At 37.1% G+C, this 23,758-nt stretch overlaps 1 protein-coding gene across 2 annotated transcripts in view; it reads right to left on the bottom strand.

Annotated features, from left to right (window-relative positions):
• RIMS1 (regulating synaptic membrane exocytosis 1) overlaps window positions 1-23,758 on the bottom strand; it is a 348,914-nt gene that overhangs the window by 149,205 nt on the left and 175,951 nt on the right. For both annotated transcript variants that reach the window (XM_075145318.1, XM_075145319.1), the window contains 4 exons: window positions 8,053-8,120; window positions 7,200-7,310; window positions 4,969-5,068; window positions 670-793 (listed from right to left, as the gene is read on the bottom strand). In XM_075145318.1, the coding sequence (XP_075001419.1) occupies window positions 670-793; window positions 4,969-5,068; window positions 7,200-7,310; window positions 8,053-8,120 (403 nt within the window). The remainder of the gene's footprint in view (window positions 1-669; window positions 794-4,968; window positions 5,069-7,199; window positions 7,311-8,052; window positions 8,121-23,758) is intronic.

Below are 23,758 nucleotides of genomic sequence, written 5' to 3'. Positions count from 1 at the left end.
AATTCGAACAGATTTTATGGTCTTTCTAAGGCTTAACACAAAACCCCAAACTTGGATTTATAATAAGTAAAAATTAAGATTATAAACATAACACGTTAATGCCACTTTTTGACAAAACAAATTACCTTTATAAATATGAAGGCGTTTTTATTTCCACTTTTGATTTTGATGACAGTATCTTTTAAGGCTAAATACAGTCTTTTCAATTAAGAGTTTTGGTTTTCTTTTTTTAGCTCTTTAAAGAAGGCCTGTTTAAAATCCTACTAGCATTGACTTATTAAAATCCTGCAATGCTCAATGTTTGCTGATGCTTCCTCCTACTCGTTAATATTTGTATAAGTTATTCTGATTTAAGGACGCTAAAAGCCTGAAAAACAGATTTTTTTCATGCACAGGTCCACTTGATCCACCAATTTTCCTTTGCCACTTGGCAAAAACCTTGTTAGTACTTAGACCATACAGAAAACATTTATGCTTATGTACATCACTGCAAAGACCCGAGATTGTAAATGGCAGTGAAGAAAATGGAATATACAGAATGTCAATAGAAGAAAGTGAATCATATTCTATTATTAAGAGACAAAAAATAATGAACTCACAAATAGTCCCTTTAAAAGTCCCATTAGTAGATGTAAAAACTGTGCTTAAGAAGCAAGTCTTTAGCCTTACCCAATAGGCCTTGAAACAATAATTTCAACTTGAGGTTCTGATTTTGATTCTAAAATAATGTTGTAAACTTCTTCATTTGTAGCTCCAGGCAAGGGTTTACCATTCCATTCTAGAACTTCATCCCCTTGAATTTAAAGAGAAGTTTATCTCATTTCCATATTCTTTTAGAAAGAAGTGCAACACATTTATGAAATCTCTATAACCAAGTAACATTGCTCGAAATTAATTAAAAAGCCGTGCTGAAACCCAAAAAAGGTTTTTGAGACACTATCAAGGCTCCTTTCTCAGAACACAGGTACAATTTGTACACACAAAACATATTAAAGAAACCACTTGTGTATTTCCAAAATAATGCAGAACCTGTTATTGTGCTATGAAATGAAAGTCTTTTTAAAAGATCCTTTATTCACTAGCAGCAATAAAGTCTGAAAACAGGTTAATCTTCAAAAGTGAAAAATATAAATACCTACTATTAAGCCTTTAAAAATCATGACAATTTATATACTGTACGTTTCGATTTCTCTACAAAAAGGGCAGTCTTCACTGTCTGTGTCAAACGAACCCAAAATAAAAGCAAGGAATGAGTCACTATCTCCTGAGGATGTTAGCGGGGACAGAAAGAAAAACACGATGTGAAAGTTATTTAGATAACTTTCTTTTTTCAGCTTGCCATTTCTGGAATTTAAATAGTATGTACATTGCATTGTACTTTGGCATTATTATAAAAATGTGAAAATTTTGAAGTACAGTTTCTAAAGAAAGATCATTATATACAATTAAACTGCAGGAACCATAAAGTAAGTTTACACTCTCATACTCCATAATATGCAGCAGTCAAAACTTCACAACCACTACCTGATGCCACAAATAACTTTATTGACAATGATTTTATCTTTCTTTATTGACACTGATTTCTTGTTAATCAGATTAAGTCAGGAACAACCCTTCAGCTGCTGTCTTTGCTCCTTTCTGAGGAGATCTAAGCCAAATGATCAAACTTGTGCTTGTTAATAAGCCAAGGAAAACTATCCTAACTGAAGTCCTATCTACCAAAACACATGGCTTCAATTTCTCTTCATGTTCAGCGATTGTCAGTCCTATTTCCCAAACAGCCTATATTTTGGTATTTTAAGAAAGGACTCCACAGAGTATTCCACTGGCTTTCAAAGCAGTTTGGCATTCTTTAAAACATAAGGGCTTGCTAGTGACAGACTTAATAAATAAGTTTAATTTTCTACCATGTTGTTAGCTGAAACAGTTTTAAATATTTCATATATTTATTACATAATCTTATGTCGGGGGGAACAGGAATTAGATATTGCCTAGGAACTTCATTTAAAATTTACACAACTCAGTGAAAACACACTAAGTTTATTCTGTAATTCTGACTGTATTTTAAAGCTAACAACTGTTATAAACTAACATGTTGTTTTTCCCTAAAAAAAAAAAAATAGGTGCAACATGGTTGAGAATCCTGAAGAGGAATGTGCAAGGTGTCTGTATTGCTATTTTAGAGGACTTAAGTAGCTTTTTAAGAGTCACTAGGAAATCAAACAATTAAAAAAAAAGAACTGCCAAGATGATTAAACGTAAGATTATGGTAGTCAGAATGCTAAATTAACAGAAGTGGGTCTAATTATTCTTACTGAAAACCAGATCCAAATGGAGATTTGAGTGAAATGGCACTTCTGCTAGTTCTAACCAGATCACCACCATCCATCTTCTGCTCAGTTTGTCCAGTTCTTGATCTTTTTGACCAGCCAAGCCCTTTTACATTGTCTTTTTCATCTAAGATGCTGTCTGTAAGGCTTACATTCTGATTTCCGCTCTCAGTAACAGGCACGGAAACAGGAAAGCACCATCCAGATACTCAAAACTTGGATATATGCAAAGCCCAACTGAACACGATCCTGTACAACCTGCTCTAGCTGACCCTGCTTAAGCAGTGGGGTTGGACCAGGGATCTCAAGAGGTCCCTACCCACCCCAACCATTCTATGATCCTGTGATACACTGCTACAAATTGAGGTGAGATGAACTCCCTGGTCTTAAGTCCAGAGTTGCCCAGAGTAGTAGCCCAGAGTGGCAAGTTAGTCAGTCAAGAAGCTGTTAGACACCTTACGCTGTAGATATTTAGGATAACCAGAATATCTGCACAAAGCTGGTTGGTAGAACCTACAGGATACCTGCACTCTGATGGAGCCATTTCTGCTGGGGAGGCATATATCCCAGGATATCTAAGATGCCTCTGGAAAGGAATATTAATGCATCTTAATATTCCCCCACTTACTGATGCATAATCAGCAGAGAGAGAAAGTTTTCAGACTTATGCTACAAATCTCTGATTTTTTTTATATTGATTTCTAAAATAGTAATTTGGATTGGGAGATACGTCTGGGAGTCAGCTAGTCCCAACCCCTGCTCAAAGTAGGGCCAACATCAAAGGGTAGACCGGGTTGCTCAAGGATTTAACCAGATGAGATTTGGGTATTTCAAAAGAAGGATACGCAACATCTCCTCTGGGCAATCTTTTCCAAGCCTTAACTATCCTCTCTAGATACAAGAAAAAAGATTTTCACAAACAGGATCTTCCTCATTCCAGCTTGTGTGCTTCTTGTGTGATCAGTGTGCACCTCTGAGAACAGTCCGTCTCTGGATTCTCTACAGCCTCCGATTAGCCAGGTAAAAACAAGAATTAGACCTTCCCATAATCTTTTCTTTGCCAGTCTGAACAAACCCAGTATGCCACCTGCTCTAGACTCCTAATCAACTTTCTGTCCCTCTGCCCAACCTAGTCCAGTTTGTCAGTATCTCTCTTGTACTAGAGGAACCCAAACTGGACACAGTACTCCAGATACAGCCTCATGAGCACTGAATAGAGAGCAACAACCACCTCCCTCAACCTGCTGGTGACAATCCTGCTAATACAGCCCTGTACATGCACGGGTGCTTTGCTGATTCATGTTCAGCTTACTGTCCTCCAGCACCTCCAGACACTCTTCTGCCAAGCTGCTTTCTAGCTGATTGGCTTCTAGTGCTTACTGTTGCACTGCATTATTTTGTTAGTGATGTAAGACTTCATATTTGCCTTTGTTAAAATTTATGAGGTTTGTACAATTACTCAAAGATTTATCAACTAGCCGAATTTTAGAGGTTTTTCATAAAGACGAAAAAGTGTGTTTTCCTAACAGCAAGGACTCATCCATGCCTTTTTTTGTGTTTTAGTGCCATACAATAGGATGAATAGACTTTCATTCACTGAAAACGTGCGCAAAACAATGTATTTTTTCTGTGAAATTATTCTGGCTCTAAAAATATTTTTAGAAATTAAAAATAGCTTTGACTTAAAAAACAACCTAGACCAGACATTAGAAATGTAATATTTCAGCCCAAATAGTTCAAGATTAGGGGAGAGAAACTTATTTTCTGTAATTGTAATCTGCAGGTAAGATCTATAAACAACGATAATAATTGGTGCTACCAACCCCATGTATATTGACTTGGTAAAAAAAAAATTAACAAATGCCAAAACAAAGTAGGATATTTTTAGAGACTCATCATCTTTTCTACTTCTTTATTATTATTTTCTTCATGCAATTATCTTAAATTCATACAAGTTGTCATCGGAGTTTCTGGATTCCTAAGAAGGCTTTGCATAGACTTTGGTTTGCTAAGACAAGACTTGGAAAGTAGTTGCTTAGAGCCATGGTAAAAACATAAATCACTAAGAAGTAATTTTGAAAACCAACTGCTGTGCATAGTTCTCGCTTCATTTAAAAGCTTGAAAAGTGCCAACAGCACTGACACTTATTTGTAAGTGCAGAATATACATCTTACATAAATGAAATATTTTAAGATCATTTTCTCTCCATTTTTATTTGTAACAATTCACATTGAAAGAAGCACTAATAAAGTCCATTGTGTACACAGTGCATCATACCTTAGGTGACACTATAGTGCAAGTAAAGTAACTGTAGTGAGTTTTGTTTGCCACAATGAAACAGTTTTAAAAAATGTTTGCATTGCTTCTATAAAGTGTAACAAGCAGCTCTTGAGCTTGCAAGCAAAAATTTACCAGTGACACTCAGTCCTGACACCAGCACTGATCAGGAGTGTCTTGTATTTTGCTCATACAGCCAAGCAATTGGAGTTAATAATAAATTAGAAATGCAGGCAACTGTGGCATTCCATAATAACTTTACAGTATTGTTCTGGACCAATGTTAATATAAATTACCAGCTGCATTACAAAAAGCCATAATTAAAAGACAATATATTTTATATGCAACTGATTGATTTACCTGCTCTGAGATGCCCCACCACATCAGCCAAGCTACCTTTCTTCACTTTGGTAATGAAGGCACCGAGTCGTCCTAATTCTGTCATTTTTCCTCCAACAACCTGGTTAATCATAAATTTGTGAGCTTCCAAGCCACACACCAGACACCACATCAAGTATAAATATATAGACAGATCAGTTTTCACATTATTTTTAAAATTAAACTTAAAATATGCATAAGCAAATCTATTTTCAATTTGGGCTTTACAGAGGCTTAAAGACAAAGTTAAAGATACAAAAAGGCCAGATCTACTCGAAAAGAAGTAAAGCTGACATAGAACGAATAAAATTGATATTCCTTTTAATGTGTTTGACTAATCAATCTTATGCAGTTTGCTATGTATCTAAATTTGTTGCAGAAAGAACGTTTCTTAATAACCAAGAAAATGTACTTTTTGCAAGTAGATGTCTGTTATGTTCTTAAGTTTACATTGCAAGTGCACATCAAACCAAACATATGAAAATCCCAAAGTGCAATTGGTACAACAATTAAAAACTTAGCAAATACACTATGAAACATGGGCAAACAGTTCACAAGAACATTGCTACTGCTAAACCCCAGGCCCTCTCATCCAAGTACATGACGGGACAAAACAGCTTCTGGCTTTTGTTAAACAGAACTGAAGAAAGCTATTTTTGAAGACGACTGCATGATACAGAGATCAGGAAAATCAGAAAAAAAAGGTGCCCTCAAGAGATTAGATTTTTAATAAAATATAAAACAAGAAAATGAAGTCTTGCTGACTTTCTACTATTCTCTATCTTACTCTCTCCAGTCAGGTTTTTTTGTCAGGAATATCCTGGGAGGAGTTTTATAATAAAATGAAACAGCTGGTTCATTAGGTATTATTTCCCCATGTTGCAATCACAGTAACTAGTAGGAGCTTTAATACAGATATATATCCAAGAAGATGCAGAAGCCTACCTGCCAACAAGGTTGTCACAAGATAATGTGTTAAATTTATCAGCGGGGGCCTTAGTTCACTTCATACAAAAATGAAACTTGAAAAATCAAAGAGAAGCTGTCCAATCTACATTTCCTACTAGGACCAACCTTTTTTCTCACATACTAAAAAAAGATTGCTTGCTGCCAGCAAAAATCAGCCTTGTGCTACAGGCTACTAGACATTTAGTAGAGTGAAGCTGTTCTCATCTTCTGTATTCCCACACCACACTATCCCACTTCAAGGTGGATAAATGGCTCTTACCCAGGACATGCCATTACCAAGTTTACAAGGTTCTTTCCTGATTTAATTCCCACCATGATAAGAAGAACCAACAACCCACATCTCCGTCACATGCGAGGGATTGAACTATCAGACAACTATATGCAAGGACTGGTTTAGTGTCAGTGCCCTTTGAAGTAGACTCAGTCCTAAGTGGATGGGAATGTTTCATATTTTGCATTGTTTCCGTTGTTCTCAGTGGGGAGAGGAAGACACCCACATTAAATTCTCTCACTCAAGTCATCTTTGGAGCTCCATATAGTTAAAAATATACACGGAGAGAGAAATTCTTGAACTGGCACACTGTACTCCCCACCAGCTTCAGAGATAGTGCTCTCTCTCTTTTAAGTGTTCCAGCAATTTAGGGACACGAACCTAAAAGTCCACTACCAATGACTAATTTAGGGATTTAAATCACCTGCACAGTGTTGCCAATATCTTAATTTTGGGGCACCACATTAACTGGAATTACATTTAATATAATTTCTACTATGCCTTACGAATTTTTTTGCAAATTTTTGTGTAAAATGTTTCGTTTCGTTATACAAAATTTCTGTTTCCGAATGGCTGTGTGCATTTTAAACACTGACCTTGTAAACATTTGCATTCGGATGACATTTATGTATGTGGATTATGAGATTAATTACTTCACTGAAAAACAGTAGAACTAGAAAAGGCAGGACTCCATTAACTCATTGTAATGTGCAGTATATGTCTTTCAGACACGAAGCTGAATAAACATAAGCTTTTTAATCAAAATGGTTCAGCTCCTTTGCCACGGATGAGTGGAAGACTGCATAGAAGGATAATTTATCTGTATAAATTTCAAAACTTACTAAAAATGAGGAATATACTTTTGTCAAATGACCATATAACTGACGAGTCCTCTGATTTAATGTGTTAGACCTCTAGGTCTGAGGTCAGTGGACGTTTCTTTCATTTACCACATAAACCACGTAATACTTACTTTTAGCCCCAATAATGCACCCGATTCTTTTGGCATGGTTGTTCTCTTGTTAAGAATAACACGCCCAATTAAGCGATCTCCCTCTTTAGAAGGCTGCCACGTTACTGGATGCTGTTAAAAAAACAAGCAGTGGAATTAAAGAAATGTAACCATCTTCCTGTATTTAGATGTACATTTACAAACCAATAAAATTTCTGGATCATTATGTCATGGTAGACACAAACATCCTTCAGATGTGTTACATATTGGACCTGAGCTTTCTATTATTATATCTGTTGGACTCTGGCTTCATTAAATATTTATGCCCACTGTAAAAAAATCTCAGCACTAAGTCTGCAGGTAGAATTATAAAACAATTCAAAGTTCAATACAATTAAGCATTTAAAACAAACCTTAGGTAATAAAATTAAACCTTTACTTTTAAATTCCATGACCCTGAACAGTGCATTCATAAATTCTGTTCTTTAGAATAATATACATGTTATACAGCTCTACCATATGGGTTCACTATATAATAAAAATCCAAATGATCCTTTCCCACTCCAAGTCAATAGAAAAAGTCACTAATCTCTCCCAGAGCAGTATCACACTCACAGCTGCACAGCTGTGGTGTGCAGTGAAATCCAGTATCATGTCTATAAAAGAATTAAATTGAAGTTAAAATTCAGGCAATTTTACTAGTATACATTTTGATGAAGATTTCTTTCTGATTTCAGTTTCCATGATCCACTAAACCAAATTTTCCTATAATTTGAATAGACTAATTTTTTACAACAAAGCATCTATGCTGAACTGAAATAATCAGCAAACATTTTAATTCATACTTATGAATCTCTTTTTTCCTATTTCTTACCGAACTAATAGGGGATGTCTCCCTGCTGTGCCACGTGGCAGGATCCAGCCAGTAATAATCCAAGTCACCTGGAAAAATATGAATAGAAAGAAATGGGTAATCTTTCAAGCAGAGAAAAATGTATGAATTATTACCTCTGCATGCATGAATTTTAATGTGCTATAGTTTGATGAAGCAAATACAAAACCTGTATTATGATTCAAATTAACTTATATCAACTTGAAAACAATATAGCCTAATAATATAAACCCAAAACCACATAATAATGCAATTATTTGGATCTCTGCTTTTTCACGAATTGCACCTCAGAATCTGTTGTGCACTCCGGCTGTTTTTGACTTTGCCCAGTCATCTTCCAAGAATGGACCCCAATGCATCACATTCACAGCCCTCCTCCTCCCCCCGTCTCCATAACAAACACACAGGACTACAGCTAACGATGACATGAGAGAGAATACTCTACAAAATAGGCACTTAGCTATAATTAAGGACAGAACAGTCAACCACACTCAAGAATCTGCCAAGTAGCTGATCAATACTGTGACAACGGGTACCGTACAGACAGAGAGGCACAGGAGCTGGTAAAGTGTAATACAGCACCAGGCAAAACAGCCACACAAATAGAGCAAACAGTGCCAACAGCAGATATGAGGTTGCAATCTTTCATTTCACTTGGGACAAACTTATATATTATGTACATCAAGAATAAACCCATGAATTACAGTGGTCTGGAAGCCATGAGTCTGGTGGATAGGGTAGGGGTAGGGTTTGGGAGAAAAAGCAGCAGAGTGTAACACCACAGAGGGTATATATGAATTTATGGAAAGCTAAGGAAACCACAGTTTGACTTAATATATTACAGCTGTACAAGGCTGAGTTGGTAGCAAAAAACTACCAATTTCACTGGCAGTTGTCTGTGATAGAGGACTGATGTAACTGTGCACTCCAAGAAGGAAAAGGACGAGGCAGGAATTGCAAGAGGAAGAATATCAGGCAGTGCAATTCAGAGTGCAATTTCCTTTTATAAAGAGGAAGGGTGCAGGTGATATTGGGAAGGACACAGGAGAATGATGCAGGCTAGAACAGATCCAAGAGAAGGATAAATGTGAGACTGATATAGCAGGAACAAGTTTGAAGTATTTCTGTGCTAGCCTAGTTTTAAACAGAGTATACCTGTGAGCTCTGAACCTTGTCATTATGTCACCCCTTTGGGCACTGCCAAGTGTATTAAAAATGCAATAGTGTCGTTAGAAATGAGAACGTCAACTCCTTCTAATGCTCTCTTGCAATAACAGTAGTATATAAAAGCTTGATCTGAAATAACCAAGAGGTATTTTTGAATGTTATCTGAGAAAAAGTAGATGATTCTGTCATTTAGCTTACAATGCCTTTAAACACGAATAAATGCGAACAAATAAAACCCCCACCAAACCAAAATCTAAACTATCACTTCAGAGGTTAGTTTTAGACCCTGAAGGAAATACAGTCACCTCTCACTGAGGTTTATATCCATACCTGCACTCCAGGTATTTTTCACCCTCACTTAGGCAGAGAACCTTAGCTATTTGAAATATGTTAGTGGAACAGTTTAATAATACTGCTTTTTGAATTTACAAGTGATTTTTTTTCAAGTCTTCAAATTACTATGTCCCAGAGTTAGTTTTCATTATCGAACAACTCTTCACATGCTTTTCTAACAACATTCATACAAACTCTTTACCAATCATTTAAAAGCCACCAGGTAAAAAGCCTACTTTATCATTAAAGTCAGATATTTATCACCAATACCCTCTGCACTCTTGACATGCTCTATGTCTTCAGAAAACGTATTTTAATTATTATGCACACTTTAGGCAATACATCTTCACTATCTTATTTTAGAAAACACATCTCTCTAATACTGCTGTTAGGTAACTACTCTTGCTAGCACATGGTCCTCCAATAGAAGCCCAAACAAAGCATGCTTCTAGCAAGAAAATACATTCATTTACATTAAGAGTTTATTATTTTTGACTCTTTTTCTATGAATATTTAGACGCCGATTATGAAATACAAGTTGTACCACTCTTTATAATCCATAAAATCTTTAACAGCCTACCATCTACGTGATCATATGCACAAGCCTATTTTTAAACAGGTTATTATTATCATATGCATAAACACACAAGGCAGTTTGCGGTTGCATTAGCTACTGCAGTTCTTCAATTTTGGAGAGCTTAACTTCACCTTAAAGATCTTTCAGTTTTATTTTTACCATCATTCCTTGCACCTTTATAGACTTCAAAATTGCAGCAAGAACAACAAATTCACGAACTAGACTGCCACCCCAAGCACTGGCAGTAAGATGGGACCTGTGGCACAGAGCTCTTCAGTTTCCAGCAATGGACTCAACAGTAACACCAAAAAGCAGCTCTCTTCTGTGTGAGCTGGCCTGCCACAGGCAAAACACAGCACACTTTGCCTTCACATTTCACAGCTATTTGCTCAGCAACAGAGAAACGTTCAGGCAGGAATAACTATCAGCTCCAGCATGCAGAGGTGTGTGTCCAAGCACTCGAAGACATTTCTGCTCTTGTCCCCATTGCTCCCTGCTCTCCTTTCTTCCTTCCCCAGCTTCAGCTTCTGGGTCCAAGTTTCCTTACGACTCTTCCTCCTGGTTATTGCATACCTGTGACCACCTGATTCATGCATCTAGCAAACTTCCCCACCAAGTTCCTGCTGTAGCAAGATCCTCTCATATGTCTTCTGCCTTGGCTCCTACCTGCTAATCTTCCCTCCTCACCAACTACCTACCCTTTGCCGCCTTTCTTCCCTGTCCATTTTGTTGTCATCCTCCTTCTTCTGTCTCCTTCTGCTTCTGGCTTTGGTGTCCTCTCTTTAGGTTGTGTATTTTAATCCCTCCTTCCCCTCACACCTCTCGATACTAAGCTACATCCTCACAACCCCCTCCTCCCCACACATAAACATTTAGCTTTCTGTCCCTTTCACCCCTCCGGTCTATTCTCCACTTTGATAAATTCCAAGCCACCAGCTACATCCATCACAGCTGGCCACAGCCATGGTCCTTTTGCCCTCTGTTCTCAGAAGCTGAGAGCAGGAACTGCACTGTAAACACAGCTGTACTGATCTGGAGCATAGATGATACGCCGGGAATGCATAAAGGTAACTTTCAAATAACAATTCTTGACTGAAAGCAATAGGTCTACAATTTAGTGAATATTGTAAAAGCTGCAAAAAATGCATGAATTGGGGAGAAAAAAGAAAAGAGTCCACGTTCTTGAAAAATTACTGAATTTTAAAATTCCCATTAAAATTCAGTATGAAATAGACCACTGGCATGCAAACTTTTGGTTGAACTACAACTGTAAAAAGGGTTTTACAATGGAAAGTGCTAGTTAATCCACATTCATAAACACTCATAGAATAGAACATACAAATTAAAACGTAAAGGAACAAAATCCCCAAATGAGCTTAAAAAGTATTTTATGCCAGCAACACTGACACTAGGGTCTTGACATCTGCAGTTAAGTACTCTGTTACAGCTATACTTTTAAAAATAATTTCTCCTTGATCATCCTACGTCATTGTTGCTTCTTTACTTAATACCTACTTATGCCATTCTTGCACTGCCATACCCCAGAACTGACTATTTTTTTAATTACACAAAATAATTTCACTGAACTAGTATTATAGAGAATCAGGAATAGGTAAATAATGTGCAAAAACTTACAGTCTAAGAGCATAGTTTCAGAATTTAAGATTTTCTCAAAAAAACCCTACCAAAATTAAAAACAAAAAAACCCTATACACAGAGTACTCTCTCCGCTGGTAAAAGTCACTAAAAATAACTAGTAAAATAAGACAAATTTAAGACATTATGGAGAGGAAAAAACAACTTTTTTAAGGAGTAAATAATTGATTTACAGGCTTAAACTGCTTTTAAACACTTCTAAACAATGCTTTAAATTTAAAAATAATAAGACCCTATGAAAATATGCATATACTGTACCATTATTTTTGTACATTACTGATATATTTCTAAAACTTAAAAAACATATTTCAACTTAAAGCATATTATTAAAAATGCATTTGCAGTTATAATGCATGCTTTACTTAAGACCAATGGAGTGAAACAAGTATACATGTATAAAACCTTTTTTCCTGAGGGAATAATTCAAATGTTGTATCCTGCCAGCAATGAAATACTTTTCCTATTAACATGCCACTGCTCGATTACTTTACTCTTGGACACGGATATAATCATAAATCTACTTTACAAGACACAAATGTGTTGAGTTTTTTTCCGTGAGAAGTCTTTTGCAGTCTTCGATCAAATTTCAAGATGGGGAGTAAAACTCTAAAAAATTACCGTTGTTTTTATATCCGCAACATGAGTGCCTTCAAATAAAGAGACAGCAAAATTCACACCCCCAAAAAAACATTTTCTCTAAAATACTTCATCTTCAGCAGCACTACCCATACTAAAAGCTAATGCTGGGATACTGCGATTTCGAGTGAAATCCTGCAAAGCTGAGAAGTGCTGGAAATGACGGCCTTGTCTCTCTTGCAAAGTCAAAACAAGAACAAAATATGAGAAAGTCCGTTATCATGTATGATCGGTTGTCCTGATTTCCAAGGAGTCTTGAATACCGGAGATAAAATACCCCAAGATGTTTTCCCAAATCCATCCAGACTGTATTCGGAGACTACTGATATTCAGCAAAGAACGCGGTTCTGGTGTTTTGCTCAAATCCAGATGCACTAGATTTGCAGCAGTTTACTTAAGACAAGAAGCAGACAGTCTAATGATAAGAGTCAGTCAGCCCATGTTAGGCACTTAATTGAGCCTAACATGTAGCTGCTAATTAATAAAGCAGTTCTATCACGTAACTAGGAAACTCAGACAATTATTTTCAGAGGCTGCATCTAAAATTAAGGTGCAAACTGGCTTCCTATATAGTAAGACACATGCAACAGCTTAATTAACACATGCAATAGTCATTTATGTGTTTACCTTTGTAATTTTTAGAGTCAAATACAGCCTGCATTAAACAGACAATAAAGCTCATAAAAGACCAGGAACATCCTCTGTTAGGTCTTCCACAGTTCCCATGGAACTGGATCAGTATCTCATGGAAATGATCAATTGTTTCCCAAGGTAAAAATCAATAGAAGCCACATATCAACCTACAGAAAGTTACAACAACTGTAAACAAACTCCATGTATCAACTTGATTGCCTTCCTCCTTCATATTCTGAGTTTTCATGAGTTAGAAGATCATTCTACATGCTATTGGTAAATGTCTTCAGCACACTGTTATTGCCATCAAAAACATCTGGCTGCTGTTACAGATGTGATAAGTCATATTGTTAAACAAGAAAGTACTTCTATGCCCAGGAAAAAAAAAAGATGCTAATCATTTCATCATGTCTGATAAACAATGTATGTTTAAATCATTATAGTCAAGCTGCTAAGTAACCACATAAAGAGAAAACACGAGTACCCTGGCCTGACAGGCAGCCCTCACATCTAAATGGCAAGCAGAGAATTCAAAAGCTACCTATTGCCAATTTATATAGAAAACTTCACAAAAATGCTCATTATCTCCTTGCTCTCAAATCAACTCACTTCACATGCCTGCAGTTAAGAACTTAAATCCTTGCAGAACGAGGTCTGTGTTTTACCATTTATGCAGTTCAAGGGCAGGCTGGCTCATGCTGTATGTGGGAAGAATGCACCACATGACTGTGAAGTTTAGGTTTTATTTTGTACCGAAAACATATAATCACATTGGATTTGAATTCCCTGCTGGCACATGTCCTAAACACTGAATGCTAAAATACTGTAAGACTCCAAAGTTCAAATAAAGACTAGTACTCCATACAAGTGACAATTTACATATATATAATACTGCTATTTGGAGTACAGACCTGGCATACCTGCCTGTGACCCAAAGCTCCCAAAGCTAGAGCCAGCATCTCAGATCATTCCCTCAATTCAATATTTATTTAAGCATTTTAGCGTAATGATGAGATACAAAATTGCTTTTCCATATCTTAATTAAATTTCTGAGTAACAGAAAATCATTGAAAACGGGTCTGTGGAGCTTTACCAAGCGCTAGGCTTTCAGATCTAGATAACTGACAACCTGGGCTTATCCAGCATACACTGAAAATAAATGTTTATTCCTTACTTTTGTGTTTAGAAGATAAGGACTTTTCATACTCTTTCTCACACAAAATGAACACTTCAGCATTTTATTTTGAAAAAAACCCTTAGTTTAAAAATCTTTTTAAAAGGGGTAGTTACATTGTGAGCACATGCAGGTTGCAATGCTAATTAGTATTTGCAAATCAGAAATGCAGAAATAATTAGGCAAGGAAGTAGTGAACTCATGAAATACTATTTTGATTGTTAAGGACATTAATATTAGACAAATATAGTGAAAAGAAAAATCCGTTTGACTTCTCCCTTAGTTACTATTGCAAAGTGTTTTCTTTACAAGAGTGCAAATTCACAATTATTTTTGATTTTGCAAAGGAATGATTTGTCAGTGGCTGATTACTAAAAATTCTTTCAATATATTCTTTTTATCTGGATGCAAGGTGAATTTTCTGTGGACTGTTTAAAATATAACATTGGTTTCTTATCCAGATATTTATTTAGCAAAGACTTTTTATTTTATTTTATGGATTGTGATTTTTTTTTTTAATGAGGAGTACAGTTTACACATACACTCTTTTATAAGAAAGTATTGCAATTGTGTTAAAGAAGGTTTCTCAAAAGGTATACTTGCAAAAGACCTTTCAACACAAAAACAACTGGACCCATTTGTATATTCACAAGGTGGACTTCCTACCTGAATTCTCTCAGTGTTGTTAGAAGGCTTTATAAATTACTGAAAGCAAAGATTACTAATCTTGCCCATGGAAGCTTGAAGCCAAAAATCACAACATATCCAGTCAAGTAACAAACTGAGGATTTGTGAATGTTTCTAAAACTTTTAATATGGGCACAAGGAACGTAACAAGGAAGCTGTTCTAAGTTTCCTGAATCTCTAGGGAGTCTGCTCATGACACTCCCTGAGCCAACATTATTTAGTTCCTTCACTCAAACACTGAGTGTTGAAGAGTTCATCAACCCTTTCCAGCTAGATGCTTATTTTTGTCTCAGAGACTGTCTCAAATGTTATTCTGAGGATGTGTAAGTCTTATTGTAAGTATGTGAGTCCAAGAATATATATGATCCACAAAGCTCACAAAGGGATGGCCCTCAGAAGTATGTTCTGTAAGGTCTTCAGAAAGTGTGTTTTGAGTGCTAAAGAACCTGGAGAGACTTAGAGATGTAAAATACTAAGTAAGATGCATGAACTTCCATTAATTTGAAAAGTTCCTTTAAAAGTTTTATTAAAAATATTTTGTTGAGGATACCAGAAAAAGCAGTTAGCACTACCAAGAACTTCAAATCAGCAGGCAAACATTTCAATTGGTTTTTGATACTGTGGTATCTAAAGATTTAAGAAAAATTTTGTTGTCTCAGGGCTAGCTCCGAGTGTTGATTTTGCTGACTTTGATTACTCTCTTGAGTAGAAGCTAATTCTGTAGGTGGATGGATGGAGATCTCCTCTTTGAAATTTAGAGCTTCTTTGAAAAAATTTGTTATTGTTATTTAATTCCAACTCAATATTGACACTAACTTGTTTTAACAGTTTTATTTGAGTTCCTGTTTCATATAATTAACACTATTTTAGCTTTGGCATGATCTCTTGAAAATATTTTACACACGGATACATAACTATCTTGTACACTAAAAGCCTGACCAGCTCTTAATAACTTTTCTGCTGTTCCGAAGGAATTCCCAGCACTTCAAGTATGCCATACTGTTCTCCAGCCTAACACAGTTTTTCTTTCCTGTGGTTTTTTTTGGTTTGGTTTGATTGCCTTTTACGGAGAGTGGAAGAAGGTATTTTAAAAAGCCTATGTAGACAAAATAGCTTTCAGCTGTTGTGTGTGTTGGGGTTTTTTTGGTGGTGGTGTTTTGGTTTTTTTTTCCTTCCCTGTGGACATTTAAACCTACTGAGTAGCTGTTAATTGCAAAAGAAGGTAATATTTTCATTTTAGTCTCTTTTGGTATTTTTCCCCTGACAATTCTAAAAAAAGATTCCGTTGAATATTTTTTATCTTAGTATTTGTTGAAGACTGATTTATGAACAAATTATAATTCAAAATCAAAGCTCAAAATAAATTCTCCTCAAACCTCAGGGTGTTTCTACACTGGCAGTAAATAGGAATTTTAACAAGGATAAGCATACCACAAAAAAATGTAAGGCTGTGAAACAGCAGCCCATGCCTTAGAAGTCCCATGGATACAATGTCCAGTAAGATGTTGATTGTCCAACATACACACACAGAGTCAATCATGCAGACCTGCACAATTCACTTGAGAAATAACAAGAAAATCATATTTCATAATCAAAGTTATGAGTTCATTTTCATGAAAACTGGAGGAGATAATTTCAAATATTACAATGAAAAGGAAAGTCTGAGGAGGAAACAAAAAGCTCTTGGTTGTCCTGAGCTTCAGGTCTGTAGAAGGAAATACAGCAGATGAAATTCTCTGGATCGTGATTAAAGAGAAAAGCACTTCAGCAGTACCATGATGGGGACCTACTCCAGAGCACCAAATTAGGAAGATGAGCCTGGTGAGTTTTGGTTTTTTTTGTAAGCATTCATCAGAATGCTCCATTATGCTGCATTTGAAGATAATAAGAGGTTTTAAAGGCTTTCGTTTCTCCAATTCAGAGGGGAATACGGCAGGAAGCACACAGTGAAAGATCACTGACACTAGGAAAGCAACCAGCAAAGGACCTTTGGAGCTCTGCTTCCCACCGGTAGAGAGGAAATAATTAAGAATGTGAAAGTGAATAAACTTTGTGATCTTTAAAAAGGGAAGGAAGCTGAGCAGAAGAAAAACCCAAAACCTTTATATAAAAAACCAAACCAAACCAAAAAACAACAACAACAACAAAACAAACCAAAACACCCTAACCTTAGAGAAAATAAGGAAGCAGCCATGACAGCAAAAGGAGTCCAGTAATCATGGGAGCATCTGAAGAAATAATACCAACATCAGAAGCACAACCAGCCCAATACAGAGGAAGGAGAAATGCAGTCAAAGACTGACCAGCTAAGTCATAAATGATTCATTTTCTAGAAGAAGGTGAACAATCAATGGAAAGTTGCCTATGAGTGAGTAACTTACAGTGATAGAGTACCAGGAAGCATACAAGACAAAATCAGAAACACACAAAATTTAATGCAAACAGCAAAGTATGCAAAAACAATTGAGATCATTCTGCAAATATTTAGTCCCTAGTACTTAGTATCTAGTACCAAGTACTTGCCATTCTAGAATACTATGGAAAGAGTCTTCTATCATTTGGCTCTATCAGCAAGTGATACCAAGGCAGCTAAGTTTTTTTTTTAAAAAAATAAGTTATCCTAAAAATAAACTCAAGTAAAACTCATAGCAACAAGTTAACAATGTCTGTAGCATAAAAATTAGATGTTATGCCAAAGCAGGAAGAGGTCAGACTGTCTAGACTGTATATTATACATGAGGCTAATTCACTTCATCCTGGAGTACTTATAGATCTGTCTGAAGCTATCTCATTGCCAGGAACAATTATTTCTTGAGAATTAGAGGAGTGTGGATGAAGTTTCACAAAACTGGGAAAGGGCAAACACAGCACATATTTTTAAAGGAGAGAGGAGGGGAAGAGGGGCTAAAAATTATAGACCAGTCAGCTTAATTCCTGAAAAAAATGCTAAAACGAAACAAATCACCTTCAAGATAGTAAGTAGAAAAGAGATGAAACCTAAAAATCAAAGTGTCAATAATAAATTAATCCAATTTCGTTGCCTATCACTGCAGTATGATAGGTAACAAACAGCAGATGTCAAATATCTTCAGCTGAGCAGGAGTTTTGTTTATGAGCATGCCATGTTGGAGTCGTATCAGAAAAAGTGTCTAAATAAAACTAGTATAAGGTGAAAAGTTATTTAGGAAAGTATATTCTAAACAGCTAAAATTGGTAACAAAAAACCCCAAAGTATTCATTAAGCAGGGTCTGTCATGTTTGTCTGGGATATAGTAATAGTCAACACTCACATTACTGTTCTAGATAATAAAACAGAAACATTTTAGATTTGTAGGTGACTTGACCCCAAGGAGAAAGGAATGGCCAGTTATAGGAGACTAGGACTGGACTTCAAAGCTGTCCTGACAAACTGGAAAAATGAACTGGAAAAAAGAGGACCCAGTTCAGAGTGGACAAGGAAATGGCTCCACACTCAGGCCAGGACAAACAAGTGTAGAAACAGGGAAAGGAAGTTAACCAGTTAAGGACTAGCTGCGCAGAAAGTGATAAGGTAGATATACTCTATCACAGTAGTAACAGGAGAAGATAGCATGCAAGCCTGGCTGCTGTTCGAAAACCATTACCCTTGCACTTGAGGAGTTAGCAGAGTTGGCTAGAGGCCAGGCTCAGGTGCCTTGCCTACTACTTGCCACCAAATACCTCCACAGGTCAAACTGGTGGAGAACTTAAGGTTTTGTTGTTGTTGTTGTTTGATTTTGCTTTACTCTGCATCATGGTTTGTCTTCTGGGCACCTTTGCATCTAACCAACACCCTGACATGACAGTGACCTTGACGACAGCTCAGTCTCTCAGGTTCTCTCCTTGCAGCATACAGCTAAATTTTCAGAGTGGAATATTTAGCTTAACTGAAGTGTAGTTACGGGAGAGAGATGAGTTAAATTTAATGGCCAGAGAGATATAGATGGTCTGGTTTAATAGTCCTTTAAAACTCTACAGTCTAGTCCACAAAAAAGTCAAACGGTCTCAAGAGAGACCAAAATTGGACGGGGAATGTGGGTCTAGTGTGATTTCAAAATATCTTTTAGTTCTCCCAATTCCATGCTATTCCAAAAGCTGGAGACGTGCTGCCGTATGCCATTGCCCACAGCACAGCCTTGAATCTCCACAAAACAGCTCTGTACTTCTCAATCCCAGCCCTACTTCACCTTCTTTATCTACTTATGCCAAGATGTGCAAGAGGTCTTTGGAAGGCAGTTTACAGCTGTCTACCACAGTGAGTACCCTGAAGAAGTAACAGGGGGTTTACCTTCTTTATGTAGCTATAAACAACTTATTAAGTATGAGAGAGAGTGCAAGGCTTTGATCTCAACCAAAGGTTTTCTCCAGTCTTATCCTTTAAACTCTATGCAGAGCTAAGGTTGACCGTTATTTCTTCCCAACCTTAGCAGCATCTTGTTTTCCTGATATTCCTGCTGCTGTTTCAGTTCCATCTCTGTTCTGATTGCTGCTCAACCCCATTTTCTCCAACGCACCTCTGCAGATTCTGCCCTCAGTATACTCTTATTTTCCTCTAAACTCTGCTAAAACAAATGAATTTCACACATAGATTTCTTACTACATGTTAACAGCTGTAATATTTGAGAGAATAAAACCTCTTTCATGACTTATTCTATCATACAATCTTTAGGATTAATTCTTCTAGTGAAAAAACTCCTTTTCAAAAACGACTTTTACAGACAGTGTTATCAACTACTTAGATATAAGATTTTAAAGATCTTTGTTATTCTCAACACACTGCATAATCCCCAAGGAACTTGTAATTGTCAATCCTTCCTCTCACTTTCCCCTGTGATCCTTTAGCAATTTAGCTGAGGACCTTATTCCAAATACAGATTTCCCCCCCCAAGAGGAGGGCTGATGTCCTTCCCTGATTCAGAAAGTGCAATGCATCAGTATGAGGATGCAGAGATAACACACAAAATAACCCCAACTGTACGTTTATTGTAACCCATAACTGTATATTATGCTAAACAAACATATTCTTATTCTATATACATGGGTTTGATGATTTTTTCCCAAAATAATATGCAAAAATAAAAGTAACAGAATCATATTCCATTCTGAACTTGTTAAAGCCACTAACAATAGCACAATTCAGGGGATCGAGGACACATCAATTGTCTTCTGCCAAAGAGAAATAATACACAGGAATGATCATTTGTTTCCTGAAGTAAATTTCTAAATTCTTTATCCATGACATCTCCAAAATGCAAAATAATCATAAAGCAATCGGAATATTATTACTTTTCAGAAATACATTTACGTTTTGATGTGTGCTTTCAAACTAAAGATTTTTGTTTAAAAACTCATACCACATAGCATCACTAATGCCAGATTATATTTGACACATGAGCTTTCAAAGTATAACTGAAACACAGACTTACAAGCAAAATGATTTCTTATTCCCTGCTTAAGCTGAATATTTGCTACAATTAATTCTTTATATTCAGAGGACACGTCTCCACTCAAACGTACAGTTAAAGAGATCTGTTTAGAAAAAGATATATTTTTAAAAGATATAAAATATAAAAATATATCTAAAACCTCAGCACTATATAGCCACTTGTTTACCTGTCCCTGAATGCAATGTATGGAGCAGAAACTGAAGAAACCCAGCAAACATAGCAGCATCAGCAAGAGAACGGTTAAAAAAGCACAACTGGCATCTAGTAGGTTGCTGAATTCCAGGCTGCAACTGTAGCAAAACCGTAATGCAAGCAAAAATCCACTTCAGTGTGAAGGAGATGATATAAAAGAAGTCCCTAAGGTCCTTGCGTCCTGATTCTAAGCCAAATTATTCTGCAGCGTCAAACATTCAACACCGGTGACACCAAACAGGGCTACAAGAGCTCTTGTCATCAAAACAAATCTCTGCAGTGTAGTGCAAGCATCGATTACTGCATTAGTTCATACACGCTTGCTGCAATGACAAGGAGTTTCAGTCTCCAGAAGGAGTTAATGATTTTAGGAATCCAGAATTAACAATCCTCAGGAAACAAGATGGGGAAAAAAACCTCCTTCCTCTCTGGATAGAACAGGAAAGAAGTTTCTTAGTGTTTAAAGCCAACAGTAGACACAAGCTTAGGTACCTAAGTAATCAATACCACTGCTGCAGTTATTATTTATATTCAGCAGTGCTGCGCTAAACAAGTTTTAATGAACTGCATAAATGAAGCAATTGTGTAGAGCAAATGTGGCTGTTTTAAGTTATGTAAAACTTCCCAAGCTGTAGATTTACTTCTAGCACACTGAAAACACAAAAATTTTACCATTTTTTACAAGTTAATGGGATGATTTAATAATTTTCTTACATAATAGATGTGCGCATGGAAATGTAATTTTATATAAGAAAAATATATTCTAAATAAAAACCCGGAAGTTAACATTTTGTATTCCAAATTACATATTCAAGATAAAAGAGAAAAGCAGAACCTGTATACCAGCATATTTGGGAAAGCCAGATGATTAGAGAATTACAGCTAATAAAAATTGCTAAAGAATTTAATCTAATTTAATCGTATCCAAACTGTACAATAAAACTATTTCTTCGGCAGAGGGAGTCTTCCTCTGTAAAAATATATGTTTCTCTGTAGCATATCTAGATACTGCAGGACTTCAGAAATACAAAAAACCTGCCTGTTTAGAAACTAAAATGCGAGAAAACAAAGCACTATGAACTAACCTATTTAAATTTCCATTCAAAGAGAAGCTTATAAGAGATAAAATATAAATAATTAAGCTAATGAGAGCTTACAGTTCTTTCATCTTTAATAATATATAGATCTATTAGTAATAATGAAAATACAATTTTAATCAAGTTGTTTCCCTGTAATTCTGGATCACATGATTAGAACCAAGGTACTGTACACTGCCTTTCACACGCTATCTCACCTGTCAGTCAACAGCAAAAGCAACGGCTGACAGCCCAGGTCACTGCTGACTTTCAGTATCCCCAGTAGCACAGTATCAGCAGAAAGACAACACAGCTGTCTACATCTGCTTTTCTCACTGACATGTCCTCATTAGAGGAGGACAATGTCCAGGCTTCATATACTCCAAGAAACAGTGATCATCTGGACATCTACTGACCAGGGAACACACACCCAGCTTTCTCCTAAAGCTGGAGAACATTTCTTGCAAAAGGGACTGTCCTGGTTTTGGCTGGGATGGAGTTGATTTTCTTCCTATTAACTGGTATAGTGCTGTGTTTTGGATGTAGTGTGAGAATAATGTTGATGACACGCTGATGTTTTGGTTGTTGCTAGGTATTGTTTACGCTAGTCAAGGACTTTTCATCTTCCCATGCCCTGCCAGATGTGCAGAGGGCTGGGAGGGAGTGTGGCCAGGGCGGCTGGCCCAGCTGGCCAATAGGCTATTCCATACCATATGACGTCATGCTCAGCATATAAGGCTGGGTGAAGAAAAAGGAGGGGGGGACGTTCGGAGTGATGGCGTTTGTCTTCCCAAGTAACCGTTACGCATGATGGAGCCCTGCTTTCCTGGGGACGGCTGAACACCTGCCTGCCGATGGGAAGTGGTGAATGAATTCCTTGTTTTGCTTTGCTTGCGTGCGCGGCTTTTGCTTTCCCTATTAAACTGTCTTTATCTCAACCCACGAGTTTTTCTCACTTTTACCCTTCTGATTCTCTCCCCCATCCCACCCGGCAGGGGGGGTGAGCGAGCGGCTGCATGGTATTTGGCTGCTGCCAGGTTAAACCACGACAGGGACAAAAGACAGACTGTGCCAAGTGCCCAGCACTTCCACAGCACATCCACTCTCCCACTGATGCTTCTGCACTTCTTGAAGGACCTCCTCCTGTTCTGCCAGGGCTGGCATCGAGGGCTTTGCTTCATTTTCAGAACACACCTCACCTGGATCCTGAATGCCCTCCTCCCCTTGCAGCACACACTAAACAAGGCAGGGGATTTTGCCACAACCCAACTCAACATATAAAAAAAATTTACTCCCTACAACCTCAGAACTTTTAAATGAGACTGCACTCTATGGGCCTTGTTTTCGGACTTTTTAAAAATGTTCCTCTCATTCCCATAGCATGCATGTGTTTGTGAAAAATCTAATAAACCGTTCTCCCAAATTTACTTAGAAAGGTTGTTTGTGCCCACAGTGTTGCTGAAGCTCTCACTGTCACTCATTCCCCTACGTGCCAGATATGCATAACCTCTCTCTGCTCCTCCATCGCCGCATCAGGCAGTCCTCAACACCAATTTTAGCCACTGCTCTCCCTAGCCATGAGCCCAAGCCCTGCCTAAGCAGCCCTGTCTAACAGCTTCAGCTTTAGATGGTAGAGGTGTATGCAAGTATTTGACGAAAAGTAAGGGAAGAGAGGAGCAACAGAAGAGTGTTCTGAGGTCAGAAAGGGCACTTTGCAGAAAGGACAGTGCCAGCAATTCCAGTGTGCACTGCACACCCCAAAGGGTGGGTTTCATTCCTCCCAGCCCAAATCAGAGCCTTTCTGGCTGCCCCAAAGGCCCATCTGACAGTTTGAGGATCAAACACTGATAGTTGGTTTATTTACTTTTATATCCATTAGTAGTAGCAAGGCTACTGGAAACTTACTGGAAATCTGGTTACCATTCCGTTGTCCTAGTAAAAATACATAATTAAGTTATAGCAGACTTTCAACCTTTGCTTTGGATAACATTGCCTATGTAATCTCAGGAGGTTTTACCCTTGCAAATTATTTTACTGCCACTATCCTCTGAGGCACACTACGCTGTGTATCTGATTTAGATTTTGACCATCA

The sequence above is a fragment of the Calonectris borealis genome, chromosome 3 (assembly GCF_964195595.1).
Source record: "Calonectris borealis chromosome 3, bCalBor7.hap1.2, whole genome shotgun sequence".
NCBI classification, from domain to species: domain Eukaryota; kingdom Metazoa; phylum Chordata; class Aves; order Procellariiformes; family Procellariidae; genus Calonectris; species Calonectris borealis.
Note: the sequence above shows the minus strand (reverse complement) of the source record. Positions and strands in the feature narration are given on the sequence as shown.